The sequence below is a fragment of the Scaptodrosophila lebanonensis genome, unplaced genomic scaffold, assembly GCF_003285725.1.
Source record: "Scaptodrosophila lebanonensis strain 11010-0011.00,11010-0021.00 unplaced genomic scaffold, SlebRS2 tig00000053-arrow-pilon, whole genome shotgun sequence".
NCBI classification, from domain to species: Eukaryota; Metazoa; Arthropoda; class Insecta; order Diptera; family Drosophilidae; genus Scaptodrosophila; species Scaptodrosophila lebanonensis.
The window spans coordinates 6,605,698-6,619,739 of NW_022060548.1; the positions used below are offsets into that span (position 1 = coordinate 6,605,698).

At 40.0% G+C, this 14,042-nt stretch overlaps 3 protein-coding genes across 3 annotated transcripts; 2 read left to right on the plus strand and 1 right to left on the minus strand.

The window, feature by feature from the left end:
• Nucleotides 1-7: 7 nt before the first annotated feature.
• LOC115623408 (homeotic protein bicoid) lies at nucleotides 8-3,115 on the plus strand. Its single transcript, XM_030517718.1, has 4 exons — nucleotides 8-444; nucleotides 533-608; nucleotides 681-1,840; nucleotides 2,723-3,115. Exons 1-4 carry the CDS (start codon nucleotides 295-297, stop codon nucleotides 3,032-3,034), a joined length of 1,698 nt encoding a protein of 565 aa, XP_030373578.1. The 5' UTR covers nucleotides 8-294; the 3' UTR covers nucleotides 3,035-3,115.
• A 705-nt stretch (nucleotides 3,116-3,820) lies between these two features.
• Nucleotides 3,821-4,644, minus strand: LOC115623409. The gene is made up of 3 exons (XM_030517719.1): nucleotides 4,237-4,644; nucleotides 4,068-4,175; nucleotides 3,821-4,001 (listed from the first exon to the last, which is right to left on the minus strand). Exons 1-3 carry the CDS (start codon nucleotides 4,603-4,605, stop codon nucleotides 3,915-3,917), a joined length of 564 nt encoding a protein of 187 aa, XP_030373579.1. The 5' UTR covers nucleotides 4,606-4,644; the 3' UTR covers nucleotides 3,821-3,914.
• Nucleotides 4,645-7,044: 2,400 nt separating this feature from the next.
• LOC115623751 (protein zerknuellt 1) lies at nucleotides 7,045-8,083 on the plus strand. Its single transcript, XM_030518285.1, has 2 exons — nucleotides 7,045-7,131; nucleotides 7,193-8,083. Exons 1-2 carry the CDS (start codon nucleotides 7,045-7,047, stop codon nucleotides 8,081-8,083), a joined length of 978 nt encoding a protein of 325 aa, XP_030374145.1.
• Nucleotides 8,084-14,042: the final 5,959 nt, after the last annotated feature.

The window sequence follows — 14,042 nt, forward strand, 5'->3', positions numbered from 1 at the left end:
TTGCAATAAAAGGAAATATTATATATAAGCTTTATGCAAATACATTTTGCTTAGACAATTAATTCGTAAATCGCCTTTGTTAAGAAGCTATTACTATCAATTATCACGCGATAGCCACAACTGCCATCCCTTATGGTGAACAAGAAATATGCGAAAAATGTGGAAACAGTAAATAATTAAGTTCCCGGCGCGTTTCAAATGTAACCGGTTACAAAACAATTCCAATTGATCATTTTGAGTGAAACGCAAAGCATTACATATAAGAAGTTGTGGCAGTGGAAGGAATTGTGGAAAATGGCGCAACCGCCGCCGGATCAGAATTTTTATCATCACACGCTATCACACGCTCATCCGCATCCTCATGCACACCCGCACCCTCACCCGCACAGCCATCAACATCCGCAGCTTCAGTTGCCGCCACAATTTCGAAATCCCTTCGATTTAGTAAGTACGCGCCCTGCATTTTATTTAATCCAATTAATTCAATTAATTGAACAACGACAACTATTTTCATATGTATATTAATCTAAAGCTGTTTGATGACCGCACGGGCGCCATCAACTATAACTATATACGTCCGTATCTGCCCAATCAGATGCCGAAGCCAGGCAAGTAGCTAAAATGCAGTTTTCCAATTTCCGTTTTCCTCTGACTGCTCCTCACCTCCATCATCTTCGCAGAAGAGTTGTCGGACTCGCTGGTGATGCGACGACCACGTCGCACCCGCACCACCTTCACCAGCTCCCAAATCGCCGAGCTGGAACAGCACTTTCTGCAAGGACGTTATTTAACTGCCCCACGCCTGGCCGATCTGTCTGCCAAATTGGCTCTGGGCACGGCACAGGTGAAGATCTGGTTTAAGAATCGTCGACGCCGCCACAAGATTCAATCGGATCAGCACAAAGATCAATCCTACGACAATATGCCACTCTCGCCATCGATGCCCAGCGCTATGAAGCCGGCGGATGCGGACCCACCGAGTCTACAAGCGCTCAGCCTGGGCGGTGGTGGTGGTGGTGGAGCCACGCCAAATGCATTAACGCCTTCCCCGACGCCCTCCACGCCAACGGCTCAACACGTGGAACACTACAACGAGCCGTTCAACAACTATTACAACTACAATGGCCACCATGGCGCGCACACACAAGTTAATGGTCGCCATGTGCCGCATGTCCATACGCAGTATGCGGCAGCTGCGCCGAACTCTGCCGCTCAATTCTTTCCTGGCATGCAGCACACCAATCCGCACCAGCAACCACCGCCTCAACAACAGCAGCAACAACAACAGCAACAGCAGCTCCTTCAGCAGGCGCCGCCTGCAATGCACCAACAAGGACATCAATTGCAGCATCAGCAGCACGTGCCACATATTCACGTGCCCCAGCCGCTTCAGATGCAGACACAGCAGCAGCAGCAACAAGCGGCCACTCCAATGCAGCAACAACAACAGCAGCAGCAGCAGCAACAACAACAACAGCAGCAACAACAATATCATCACTTTGCAAATCCTTGCCGTTCCTCTTTGATCAAGGACGAGCCCGAAGCCGACTACAATTTCAACAGCTCGTATTACATGCGCATGTCCGCAGCAGCGAGCGCGACAACCCTATCCAGCGTGCCAATGGCCATCGAGGCGACCTCTGCCCTCTCGCCTGGCTCCGAAGTCTACGAGCCATTAACACCCAAAAATGACGAAAGTCCAAGTCTGTGTGTTGGTGGTGGCGGCGCCGGTGGCAGCACTGGCAGCGGTAGCGTTGGCGGCGCATGCTCTGCTGTTGGCGGCACCGTCGATCCCACCGAGGACATGGACGATGGATCGACAAAGAAGACGACGCTACAGGTGAGTGCTTTAAATGTATTATTAACTAAATGGAAATAACTAAGTTTGGGAGCTGGATTTAATGAGCTAACTCACATATTCTCTGAACTATCCATTTTAAAATGCTGATCTGAAATCTCCCTCCATTTAATGATATTGCCTTTAAGAATTAAAAGGAAAATAATAATACCTAATAGTGGCAAAGCTAAGATGTTGCTATTGAAATTAATATTATATCCTTTTTATTCATGTTCTTATGGAGTTTTTCGACCGATTTTAAAAATTGTTCAGTCCTAGTGAGCTATCTGCAAGGTTTTCAAGGCCCTTCATAAATAGTTAAAATGTATTTCACTTTATTCTTTAATCTTTAAAATGTTTATAAGTGTTTTAATTACTTTATTCGGTTATTTTGAAGTTTTCTTGATTATATATTATTTTGATGCCAACAAATTGCAAATAGCAAATCGAAAAAGACTTTGACGGAATGCCAAACGTTTAACTTCCGATATATCAATTTTACAATTCTGCCGCGAAAAGTAAATCCTGAAGAATTTTAATTTCGTGCAAATCTATAATTAAGCACCGAAATTTTAGAATTAGTATTTAGTTTCTGTCACTTAATCTATTAATTTATAAATTATATTTCTTTTTCATTATTTATTTATTTACCTGAATGTTCTACAAGTATTTTAAGTAATTCTGAAGAATTTTAATTTCGTGCAAATCTATAAATAAGCACCGAAATTTTAGAATTAGTATTTAGTTTCTGCTATCTTTGTTACTAAAACTTTTACCTTATCAATTATATTTCTCTTTCATTATTTATTTATTTATTTATTTACTTGAATATTCTATTTTTAGTAAACTTGATTGAAAACACACTTTTGCATTTCTTCATTCCAGAATTTGGAGCCACTCAAGAGAGAACTGAAAAACGTTGATACAGACAGCAACAAGGTGGCCTACGAGGGTGGCAACAGCATCCTTGGCTTGGGTCTGCGCGCAGTTGCCGCTGTGGGTCTTAATGGCTGCAACGGGGTCTTCAGCAAGTTTGGAAAAGTGCAGACTGCCGCGCCAAGTCAGCCGCCGCCAGCACTGCACGAATCGATGCACGAAAGCAATCAATACCAATGTACGATGGATACGATAATGCAAGCGTATAATCCGCATCGTAATGCCACAGGCAATACGCAGTTCGCCTATTGCTTCAACTAGTCCTAAGCCCACGATGGTTTACTAACACAGCTCTTTAGGTTTTAATTTTAATCGTTGTTTCCTGATTGTACAAAGACTTAATGATTGTAGATATTTAGTTTGTACGTTACTTTAATAATTGTATGTATGTTGCCCCAAATGTTTAACAAACCACATAGCTATGTAAGTGGCGCCACAATTTCCAATGCATTTCCAAAGGCTGCCATTCTATTATTAAATCAGTTGATGGCCAAACTTCCCTTGCAAGACGTATGTTGTCCCTCGACTGTTTCTGGATGGATATTCCAAAAAGCCCATGAATACCCATTCCGAAACACTCGATGCACATCATGGGCTTGAACGTTTTGCAAAGCAAGTTTGCACATTTCTTAGGAAATTCCCAATGTAAATGATTTGGTTTGGTGCTGCGAGTACTCTGCATAGCCAACAAACTGTACTGTTTCGAAATGCAAAATGTTTCTCTTCCTCATAATCGTGTGAATCGAAACACATGTATTATTAGTCGAAGATCGAACATTTAACAAATAATAATCGTCAGAATATTTTTAATAATGCTGTGCCGAGAGTTTCATGTGGCAATTGTGGCATTCTTCGCGTAAGAATAGTCAACAGTTTGCCAATCAAGACGTGATAACTATGCTCCCACCTCCAACTCAATTCTCATTTGTGGAATTTACAAATTGGCGTACCTTAGAAATGCATTGGAAATAATACGTATAAGAATGTTTAGTTATTAAGTCAAATTCTATATTATTTTTTTTGGGAATATATATAAAACTAGCAAAGCAGTTCCCAGCAAAGAAACTGGTTTTAATTATCTGTTATTATATTTGGAATGTAAATTTAAATTCAAAAGAGAGGCCTTTAATGTCTAGATTCTCTATTTGTAAAGCTGCAAATTCTTTCTGGATCTTCCTTGATGTCCCTTCTTCTGTCCCTTGGATTTGCTGCAGGTTTTGGAGCAACGCTTTAGAATTAAAAACCATATTAGACCGCTGTAATATTAGCCTAAAAATTCTCCCCATTCACACACCTTTAGGGTTCTCACTACACCAGGTGTAAAGTCCTGAGTCCTTTGCGGCGGATCGGGCAGCACTGTGGTTGCCGCAAGCGATATATTTGTACAATATTTAGTCGGTATCTATATAGTAAAAGCAAATAGGTCGTTTAAATAAATAAATCAAATAAATTTACATACACACCATGCCAGCGCATAGCCTGAAGCCGTGGAGCTCCTTTCTGGTCAGCGCATGCAGCTGTTTCTGGCACGGCTGGATGGTGCCCAGAACACTCTCCAGCGTGCTGTTCTCCGTCTTCTGATCGATGTCGTGGTAGATGCTCTTCGGCAGAAATGCGGAGAGTGGCTTTTCCGGATCCGCCGCATACTTTCTCTGCTCCCGCAAATACTTGTCGAACTCCTCCAGCTTGTGTTCAAAGTTGCATTTCACATCGATCGGGGGTGTTACATAGAGCGACTCCCTGGCGTTGCTGGGGAGCGTCACACTGCCGCTGACATCCTTGTCAGTTGGCAGTGTAAGGAGGGCGTCTATAGCCGATGTGTCTAATACCATATGCAATGAATCGGTGCCTTTATGCAGGATTTCCGATTGCTTTTTTCGCGATGCCTTCAAAGTCTTTTCCATTTTAATTGTTTCTGACATTCAATTTTTAAGCTCACACAGCTGCTAGAATTATCGATAGGTCTTTCAAATGTCCTCTGCGATGTTGACAGTTAATAAATTGACAGCTTTGTTTGAATCTGACAACTTTTTTTTCGTATTAAAGTCACATAATATTTCGCGCAGTGTATTCGTGCATTCCCATTTATTGCACACTCACATGGACGTGCACACATACATGTGTGAAATGAACGAAAACTGTGGCTGGGTTTTCCGAAAATCTTATGAATTTAAAATATCTTCTTTTTTTGCATGCCACCTTTTATAACACCAAGGGACATATATGCGAGTATGTGTCATAAAATCCGATCCGCGATATTTCCAGGAACAGCTTGCAAATGCAAACTCAGTTCGCCTGAAGCTGACGACCCACCCGATCAAGGGTCACCCACCACCTACCTGCTCGGGCCTGCGCCGCCTGGTCCGGCCCGTTCTATTTAGGTAGGCTTGAATTGGCTTCGCGACCAGGACCAGGTGTGGCCTGGACGCCCGTGACAATGTTTTCGTCATCGAGATGCTTCTTTGATATAAAATGTGGAAAATCCAAAACGCATATGAACGAACAGACAGAATTGGGTTTGTTTTCATTTTCCATTTTATTGAGGCGATTGGGCAAACGAGGGCGCGCCATTTTCAGGTTGATTGCCATTCGTTTCGCATTAAATTGGATTTAATTGTGCAATTCAATTAAATGTTTCTATTATTTTTAATCTTTCATAATCATAAAATCTTATTTGTGTGCTTCTTGACGCAAGTATGTTAAGTAAGCTATCTGCCCAGTTAATTAAATAATATACCTTTAGAAATTGACAAATAGAATAAAAATTGGAAGGAAATTGGAATTTTAGATTAATTTATGGTATATAGATAAATAAATGTTTTAAAGTTTTAATTGCTGGACAAATTCTTTTAAATTCAAATAATCGCTTGAAGTGCTTTCAAATTATTTTACGGATTAGATTTTATATTTAAAAAAAGTAAAATTATTAGCAATCAAAGATTGATTTTCAAAGTTCGTTTGCATCGATTTCGATTCAATGTAGCAATTAAGCAATTTAAATAAAAACCAATCAAAAATTTGAATTTGTCTGCTTTTAAGGATTTTCTGAGTATGTTCCACAAAAGAAAGATATTTACAAGCTTCAAAAATTAATATTGTAATGAAACGTTCTTAGTAATAACAAAAGAACACTCCGAAATACATTTGAATATAATTTAATATTTAAATCCCAGAAATTGTCAAAATGAAGCGTTGCAATTTTAACATCTTGGCCTGGCATCTCAAATTCAAAACCTGTACTCCATACCTTTAAAGGCTTATACTTTCATATACTTTTAACTCCTTTTTCAAACTGGATTAAAATAAAAATTGAACCCTTTGACTAGTTTGCAGATTTCTGTTCAGAATAATAGGTTCAATCTATCCAATTATATGATTCTCTATAATTTATTTGATACTCGTATGTGCTGAGAGCATATATCGCCCAACTGTGTAGATCGGCGCCATGACTTTCCCTTTGTATCGTTTTATTTGAAAGAGAATTCTGCGAAAACACAAAGCCGATAGCGCCAGTAATAAAATTTGGAAAAGCAGCGACAAATGCGAATTTCGCATGCGCGACCTTCTCTCGAACAAAAGCGCGGGGCGCCGAGTCTGCTAGCCGAGTATTCGAGCGACCTGAGCTCGGCCGGAGAATTGTGTGGCACAAACAAAATCATAAACCGTCAAATCAAGCATAAAACCCTCAAATATCCTTTTTCGCAGTTCGCCTTTTATTCTATTATGCATATTTTTGTGGCTCGGCGACTGTGAGCCGCGACACGGCCACGAGCGACGCCGCACGTCCTTGAGAGCAGTGCACGGTTTTCACTTTCAGCGACAAGTCCTGCAAACAGGTGCTGGTGTTAGAGCTGGAACAATAGACAAGATCATCATGAGCCTGCCAATAGCCAGTAGGAATAGGAGTCGGAGTCGCCGCTCTCCCGTCCTGTCTACCTGGCTAGACGACGTCACGTAACGTCAAATCTTGGCCGATAAAAACAAGCCTTCAGATTGCCACAGTTCTGTGGTGCCAGTCGGCTGGCCAGCCGTCCAGCGCAACACAAAAGCGAGACAGACGAGGACCATGGCGTTGGCGATGACGACGACGACGCTTCTGTACAAAAGGATTTATGGCCGAGTGCGAGTTTAGGCAAATTTTTTGGCAAACGCGCCCGTATTCGACTACCTAGGATAGCTATAAATTCGAGGAGCGAAGCCTGCCTGAGCATCACAACCAACTTGAACGTTCAAGCCAACGACACAACTCGTAAACAGCTCCGCAGCTCATCATGTCCTCTGTGATGCATTACTTTCCAGTGCACCAGTCCAACGTGGGCTCGTATCCTGCACCTGTAAGCAAGTACAGCGACATTAACGTAAGCATCGACAGATTCTGCCGCTTTGTTCAACGACTAAGCCATACTTCTACCTCCACAGCTGATCTATGCCGCCCAACACCAGCCAACAATGCTGACCAGCCATCACTATCCACCAGCCGCAGTCGCCATTCCCGAGCAGCCGGCCGTTCAGTCGCTGTCCTCCGATGAGAATGTGTCCGTCCCGCCTGTGCAGGAGCAACGCGTTAAGCTGAAGCGTTCGCGGACAGCGTTCACCAGCATGCAGCTCGTTGAGCTTGAAAACGAATTCAAAAGCAACATGTATCTTTATCGTACACGCCGCATTGAAATCGCCCAACGACTGTCTCTGTGCGAGCGCCAGGTGAAGATCTGGTTCCAGAATCGTCGTATGAAATTCAAGAAGGACATTCAGGGACAACGCGATCCCAAGCCCAGTGTAAAGCTAACTCAACCGCAGACAGAACAGAACGCTCATCGTGGCATTGTGCAGCGACTCATGTCCTACTCGCAGGACCCCACTGCAGAGAAACGCGCTGCCGCAACCGCACCCTACTATGGACAATCAGTCAGGGGGAAGGTCAAGTCAGAGGGCAGCACCAATGCTTCAGCTACAAACTCCGATCTCAATGAAATTCTGGAGCACCTAGCACAATCGGCGCCAAATCCAACGGGCCCCACGTTGGGCGCCACATCAACTACAGCCCCAACAGCAGGCCACTATTCGTACAACGTGGATTTGGTGTTACAGAGCATTAAGCAGGATCTAGAGGCGGCTGCACAGGCATGGTCCAAAGCGAAAACAACTGCAGCTCCCATAGCACAACAGCCTTGGCACCAGAACACCGCAACGAACTCCATGCATCCAATGCCTTCCATGAACCTGGCGTGGGGTGAGCCCGTGGCCAAGTCGAGGAAACTGAGAGCCTCGCATGTGAATCCCTGCGCTCTAACATTCGATTACACCAATTAGTTTTTAATTAATTAAGTAATTATAGACATAAGCAAACGTCAGCGACTTGTTGACGCAAAAGAAATGTCCACCTCAGTGAAAACAACTTATTTTCTTTAAAGTGCATGCATATTAATTATTAATTATAATAAGTTTAAGGTTTTGGAAAGCAATAATTAAGTTGAAAATACATTTAGAATATTATACAAATATATAAACTAGTACATTAAAGTACATTACTCCTTTTAATGTTATAAAACAATATTTAATTCAAATATTTGTTAAAAATATTTTCAGCATTTGACATAAGTACTGTTTATTAGAAATTTAAATCTAACTTAACGAGACGTGTTTTAAAAGGAGTTTTTGATTTTGTTTCAATAATTTCTGATGAAATATTTAAGTCTAAGATACTAAAATTGTTTACTAATGTAAATCTATAAAGTAATAATAATAAAGAATACATTATTCTTTAATATATTCTAATGAAATGTTTTCTTTTCTTTTTGAATAAGTTCAATATATTTAATAGCAACAATATTGTCCAAAACCCTCAAAATGGTTTCAGTTTCCAATGTGTCTTTGTGTGTAATTATGTGAATGTTGTTTATGAATAAGTCTTAGTCCTTTCTCCAATTCAGGACTACATTATATAAGCAAATATAAAATCTTGTTTCCTACAAAAATTCTAAGTGAAGAGCAAAAGTTAGCTGTAGATATAGTATGTTAATGAATGGCTTCAGCACATGTCTTTATTCTATTGTTTCCAGAACCCTGCGGTGGAGATCCTATACAGAGTCTGTATTCATAAGTAAAATAAAAAATGAATGCAAAATCTTGCAAAACAGTTGACTTTGCTGCATTTTAAATGCCTTTGCCCTTTGACTTTAATTTCGGTTTGCAGTAAATGTCCTTTTGTGGTTTGAGGTCAAGTGAAGAAATTCCAGTGAATAGTCAAATGTTTGTGCACCATCTATTAAGGCTTGAAAAATGTCAACCGCATTGACTTGGCGCACGAAATGTACTCAGGAGGCAGGACACAGGGCGCAGGATACGGAACACGGGACACGAGCGGTCATCTTGAAAATGCCTTAGAGTCCGAATAACAGTCCGATTTGATTTATGGATATTTAACCGCACGCATTACTTGTATTGTTGGGACACTTGTTTTGGGCCGAGCGGAAGGACGAACAGACCAATGGACCAATGGACGAATGGACGGATGGACGATGCCCGTCGTCTTTGACCTGAGAGCGTGAAAATGTGAGAGAAGGAGCGCCCCAAAGGCATCGTGAATATAAACCACATACGCAAAAACACACGCACACATGTGATGTGAGTTTCGGGGTAACCCTTGGTGGCAAATTGCTTCCCCTGGGAGGAAGTTGAAGTGTTGCCTCAAGTGCGGAAACAGAAATAGTGCTAAAGAGCATTTAGAGCTGTGGACAAAGGAAAGGGGTGGGACTTGGAATTTTCATGCGCATTGCTGACATTTCTGAGCATGTGGTCTTGTCAGATGTCGCCTCGGCGAGCATGTCCTGCCCAGCATTTACACATGCCACACATGCAAGGACAACACACACACACACACATTTAAGCACACTAGTATGCTGCCATAATGAATATAGATGTGATTTTGGTTTGATGGGTGTGGCTAATCGTCTGGCAATAAACGCAGCTAATCAAAGGCGCATAAAAATGCGACAGCAGCTCCAATTACGCAAAATGCGATTGTAATAAACATGTCCAACAGATTGTTTCAATTGTGTTTTGTATTTAACTCTCACACACACACACACACAAACTACACACTAAAAACTCAATCATCTCAGCCACACACACACACACACTACACTGATAAAAAAAAACCACGTAAATATCAATATTTACACGTAGATTTAAATATTTTTACCATCGATTCAATTTCAACTTCAATATTAAAATACTACATTTAAAGTGTGGCGATATTAAATCTCAAATGATGATGTGGACGGGGGTTTATTTTTTATAATTTTTTTTTTTTCTTAGAAATTTAAAATATTTTTCCCAATTTTTGGTCTACTCTACTGTATTTAACTCTTCTCAATAATGACATTATATAATATATTATTAATATTTTATATACTTACCATATATATTTTTCATAGGAACCATTTTTAGCGGAAAGTAATTTTCAAATTCTTTTGATTATTAATTTTTACCAATTAATTATCTTGACGTTTTTTTATGTCTTTTGTATAGTTTAGATGAATATTTATATTAAAAGTGAATAAAAGCTGATTGAAAACACTTATACTTGACACATACCTAATGATCAAGGGCGTAGGCAGGGGGGGGGAGCAGGGGGGGAGCCGTTGACACCCCTACAAAAAAAGTTGTCATATAAAGTCAACCACACGTTCATTATTATGTCGCACTATTTCGCCTTAAAATGGAACTGAGTTGTATTTGTTGAAGATCATTAAAAATAAGCATAAATTATTTTTTTAATGAATCGTGCATTATTTAATCAAAATTTTAATTTTTTGGTATAGTAAATTTAACTATTTGTCATATTTTAAGTGGTATCTTACTAGAATTAAATATAGTCCAATATTTAATTGAGCTTGACACACTTTAATAACAAAGTTTTACACTTTGTTTTGAATATTATTCATATCATAAATCTTTAATTGAATATGTTTTTATTTAAATTCATGTTGTTTATATTTGATTGGAATATGAAATAGTAGAACATTAAATTTGCTATGAAAATATTAATCTGTACTATGCAACTTATTTTATCAGTGTAGAGTGCTTGCGAATTCATTCCTTCTGGTCCGCCACTTTGCGATTTTATGGGACATCGCGAGTAACGCTGATGACACTTTCAAGCGGATGCGACTGCGGCTGCGACTGCGGCTGAGGATGGCTTTTTAAGCAGCTTTGCCGCGGTCATAACAATAAATTTCAAATGCTAACTCAGCCCTCACTCCTCACACCGCACTCCTACCCCCTTTCAAGAGCTCACTGCTGATCGGCACGCCTCGAGTCGAGTTCAGCTGCCCGACCAAGACAATTCAAATTGTTTCTTGTTAATTAAATTAAATATTCAGTTGGCTTGCGCATTCGCATCCTTATGCCTGATGCCTTATGCCTCCTAGTCGGCTAGTTATCGTTTCAGAGTCGCATCTGAAGGTAATGCAGGCCGAAACCGCGGCGTTTTCTAATTAGATTGAATCTATAATTTTAATGGCTAATCGCTGTGCGCATTCTGCTCTGAATTTTGAATTTGCGGCTGTCGGCATACGCCAATTATTTCCCAAACGCTCATCCATAAATTCTCAAAGAAAGTGCCGTTTCTTTGCAAATGAAATGTGCACTTCAAATATTTGGGAGCCATGCTGATACTAAGCCGCAGGCATACACTAATTAAGATTGCTAGTGGAATATTGAAAACGATTTTGCGGAACTCATAACGAGTGGGTTTGCATTTAGGCGTTAAAACTACAAACTAATTAATAAACCAATGAACTATTGAATAAATAAATTATATTCAAGCTTCTAATCATTAACTAGATGTGATTGCAGTTATTGTTCTTCTAATTAATATCATTATAAATACAATTTTCTTTATTAGCCGTTCAGTGCTGTTCAGCAAACGTCGGCTAAGACCACGGGCGTAGCCAGGATTTAGTCGAGGGGGGGCCAACATTTTTTGGCCGATTTTTTACTATCAAATTAATTGCTACTACACAAAAAAGTTGTTTGAAAAAACACATGAAAAATATGGAAAAATAAATTCAAAATAATGAAAATTTATTTATCAAAAGAGCAACTAAAAAATAAGATTTGTGATCGTAGAACTATTATAAAGTTGGTCCAGTGCCACATCGGGAGTGTGAAATTTAACAATTTGAAATTTTGTTTTCCTACATAAATGATTAATTTTTATTATATTCTTTGCATGTATCTAACAACTTTAAAATTATTGAAATCTAGATGAATAATAACGGCGAATAACGGGCGTGCAAAAGAAGGGAAGGGAGAAAAATTTGATGTTTTTCAAATATATTTAAATTTTCTAATGGGAGCTGCTCTGAAATTGCTTTGAAAACCAATTTATATCTTCTACTATAAGTCTACTTAATTTTCTAAAAAGAATGCGAATGTTTCTCAGTTGAATAGGATTTTTTGCAAGCTCACATGGAAAGGGAGCTATATCTTTGGTCGGAGCAGTTATCAAAAGAAAGTTTCTATGGTTCAGAGCTGAATGTAGTTAGGAATGCATTAACTGAAGAAATCGTATTTAATTTTACTAATTTTATTCGCATTTAAATTTATTATTGTTTATTAAATTTTTATTTATTTTTTATTAGTTTTATATTTTATATTTATTTTATGCTTTATGTTTATTTTATATTTATTTTAAATTTATTTTTTTATAGTACATAAAGATTGTTCCTTGATACTTGTATATACATAGTTAAGTCTAATATTATTTTTAAGAGACATACTACGGCCATGGCTAAGACCAACCCAGCTAGCCGACTATATACTACTATATAAGTTGATTCATGTACACATGTTTACCTTCTTGTTTTTTTGAATACTTTGTGAAAATGAGTGCTGGTCGCTCCCTGCTTACGTTTTAGATTTGAACATTTCGGGCACGTTTAAACGTTATGACATTTCACAGACGTGTTAGTCCTTCAATGCGCCGCATCCTGGGCCAGGACCGTGGATATATCGCCACACCTGCCGTATAAACAAGCGCAATATGTTTCAAAAGGTAAACTTTTATTCAGCTCACACAGCCGGGCACATGTTAATGTATGACTGGATGTGTGCTGCCTCCAGCTGACACTCTAAAAAAAATATAAAAAAAACAAAGAAAAATAGTGCGCAGGGCGCTCTGAACAATCCAGAAAAAAGCTTCCGTTTCTACGCTTGTTTTGTATGCCAGGGAAGGTTATTTTCGCAGTCAGTGCGTGAAAAAAAATCACTTAGATGCCGGAATGCCAATTGGAGTCAGGCGGCCTTTTCCGGGGGCGCACCCTTAGCCCCTGAGATGGGGCATACAAATTCATGTGGGCGATACGAAGGCATCTTTTTGCTGCTCTTTTTGAATCATGAGACTTGGTCGTGATGTTGTTCTCCACATCTGTTGCTGCTGTTGTTTCTTTTCCCATTTTACTTCTTTTTTTTTGCTTACCCCAAGGACATACGAGCTGCTGAGCGACACAATTTGAATTTTTGATTATTTTATACATGCTATTCGAATTAGAGTGTGGAACAGATTGATGCAGTCCTGGCTCCACAATTCCTTCAGAAACTACCCTCCCCTCCAAATTAATCATTGTAGAAAAATTAACGGTCAAGTACTTCCCTAGCTCATAAATATCATCTGAAGCTATACCAAGTGATTGTATTTCGGTTCCTAGGGCCTGGCAGATGTTATTTGTTGCTTAGCTCCCCATAAGGACTCACAGTATGGCAGCTCAGAGCGGTATTTATGGCTCAGTGTTGGTATATTTTTCATCGGGTAAAACCTACAATTAAATTACATGAAATCCATTTGTAACAATTACTCGGAATGGCAATCTAGGCTGATGACGCCGGAACATCGTCATATGGACACGAGCAAGAGTCGCCATTGCTGCAACAAAACTCGACCGTTCACCTCATATACGAATACTATATACATACATATATACTCGTACAAATGAATATGCGGTGCGTCATGTGAGCAGCAATTGGTGTTGGACCCGACCACTGCTGAATGGTGCCACAACCAGTTCACCGGCTCGCTTTGTGCTGCAATTATTTATTCCTGCATTTTCCCGCCTTGCGTGAACGGAACGACCACTAAGCCAGCCATACAGCCAGCCAGCCACATAGCCACCGAGCCACCGAGCGAGCAAACCGACAAACGAGCGTGCCTGGCGCTTAACCATGTCCGGCGCAGTTGCTGTTGCTGTTGCAGGGGCAGGGGCAGGGG

Coding starts and splice junctions, on each gene's coding strand:
- LOC115623408 (XM_030517718.1), top strand. CDS start 295: ATGGCGCAACCGCCGCCGGATCAGAATTTTTATCATCACACGCTATCA. Junction 609..680: donor CAATCAGATGCCGAAGCCAG/GCAAGTAGCTAA, acceptor TCATCTTCGCAG/AAGAGTTGTCGGACTCGCTG. Junction 1,841..2,722: donor CAAAGAAGACGACGCTACAG/GTGAGTGCTTTA, acceptor TCTTCATTCCAG/AATTTGGAGCCACTCAAGAG.
- LOC115623751 (XM_030518285.1), top strand. CDS start 7,045: ATGTCCTCTGTGATGCATTACTTTCCAGTGCACCAGTCCAACGTGGGC. Junction 7,132..7,192: donor GCAAGTACAGCGACATTAAC/GTAAGCATCGAC, acceptor CTACCTCCACAG/CTGATCTATGCCGCCCAACA.
- LOC115623409 (XM_030517719.1), bottom strand. CDS start 4,605: ATGGTATTAGACACATCGGCTATAGACGCCCTCCTTACACTGCCAACT. Junction 4,176..4,236: donor TCAGGCTATGCGCTGGCATG/GTGTGTATGTAA, acceptor TTTACTATATAG/ATACCGACTAAATATTGTAC. Junction 4,002..4,067: donor GTGTAGTGAGAACCCTAAAG/GTGTGTGAATGG, acceptor TTAATTCTAAAG/CGTTGCTCCAAAACCTGCAG.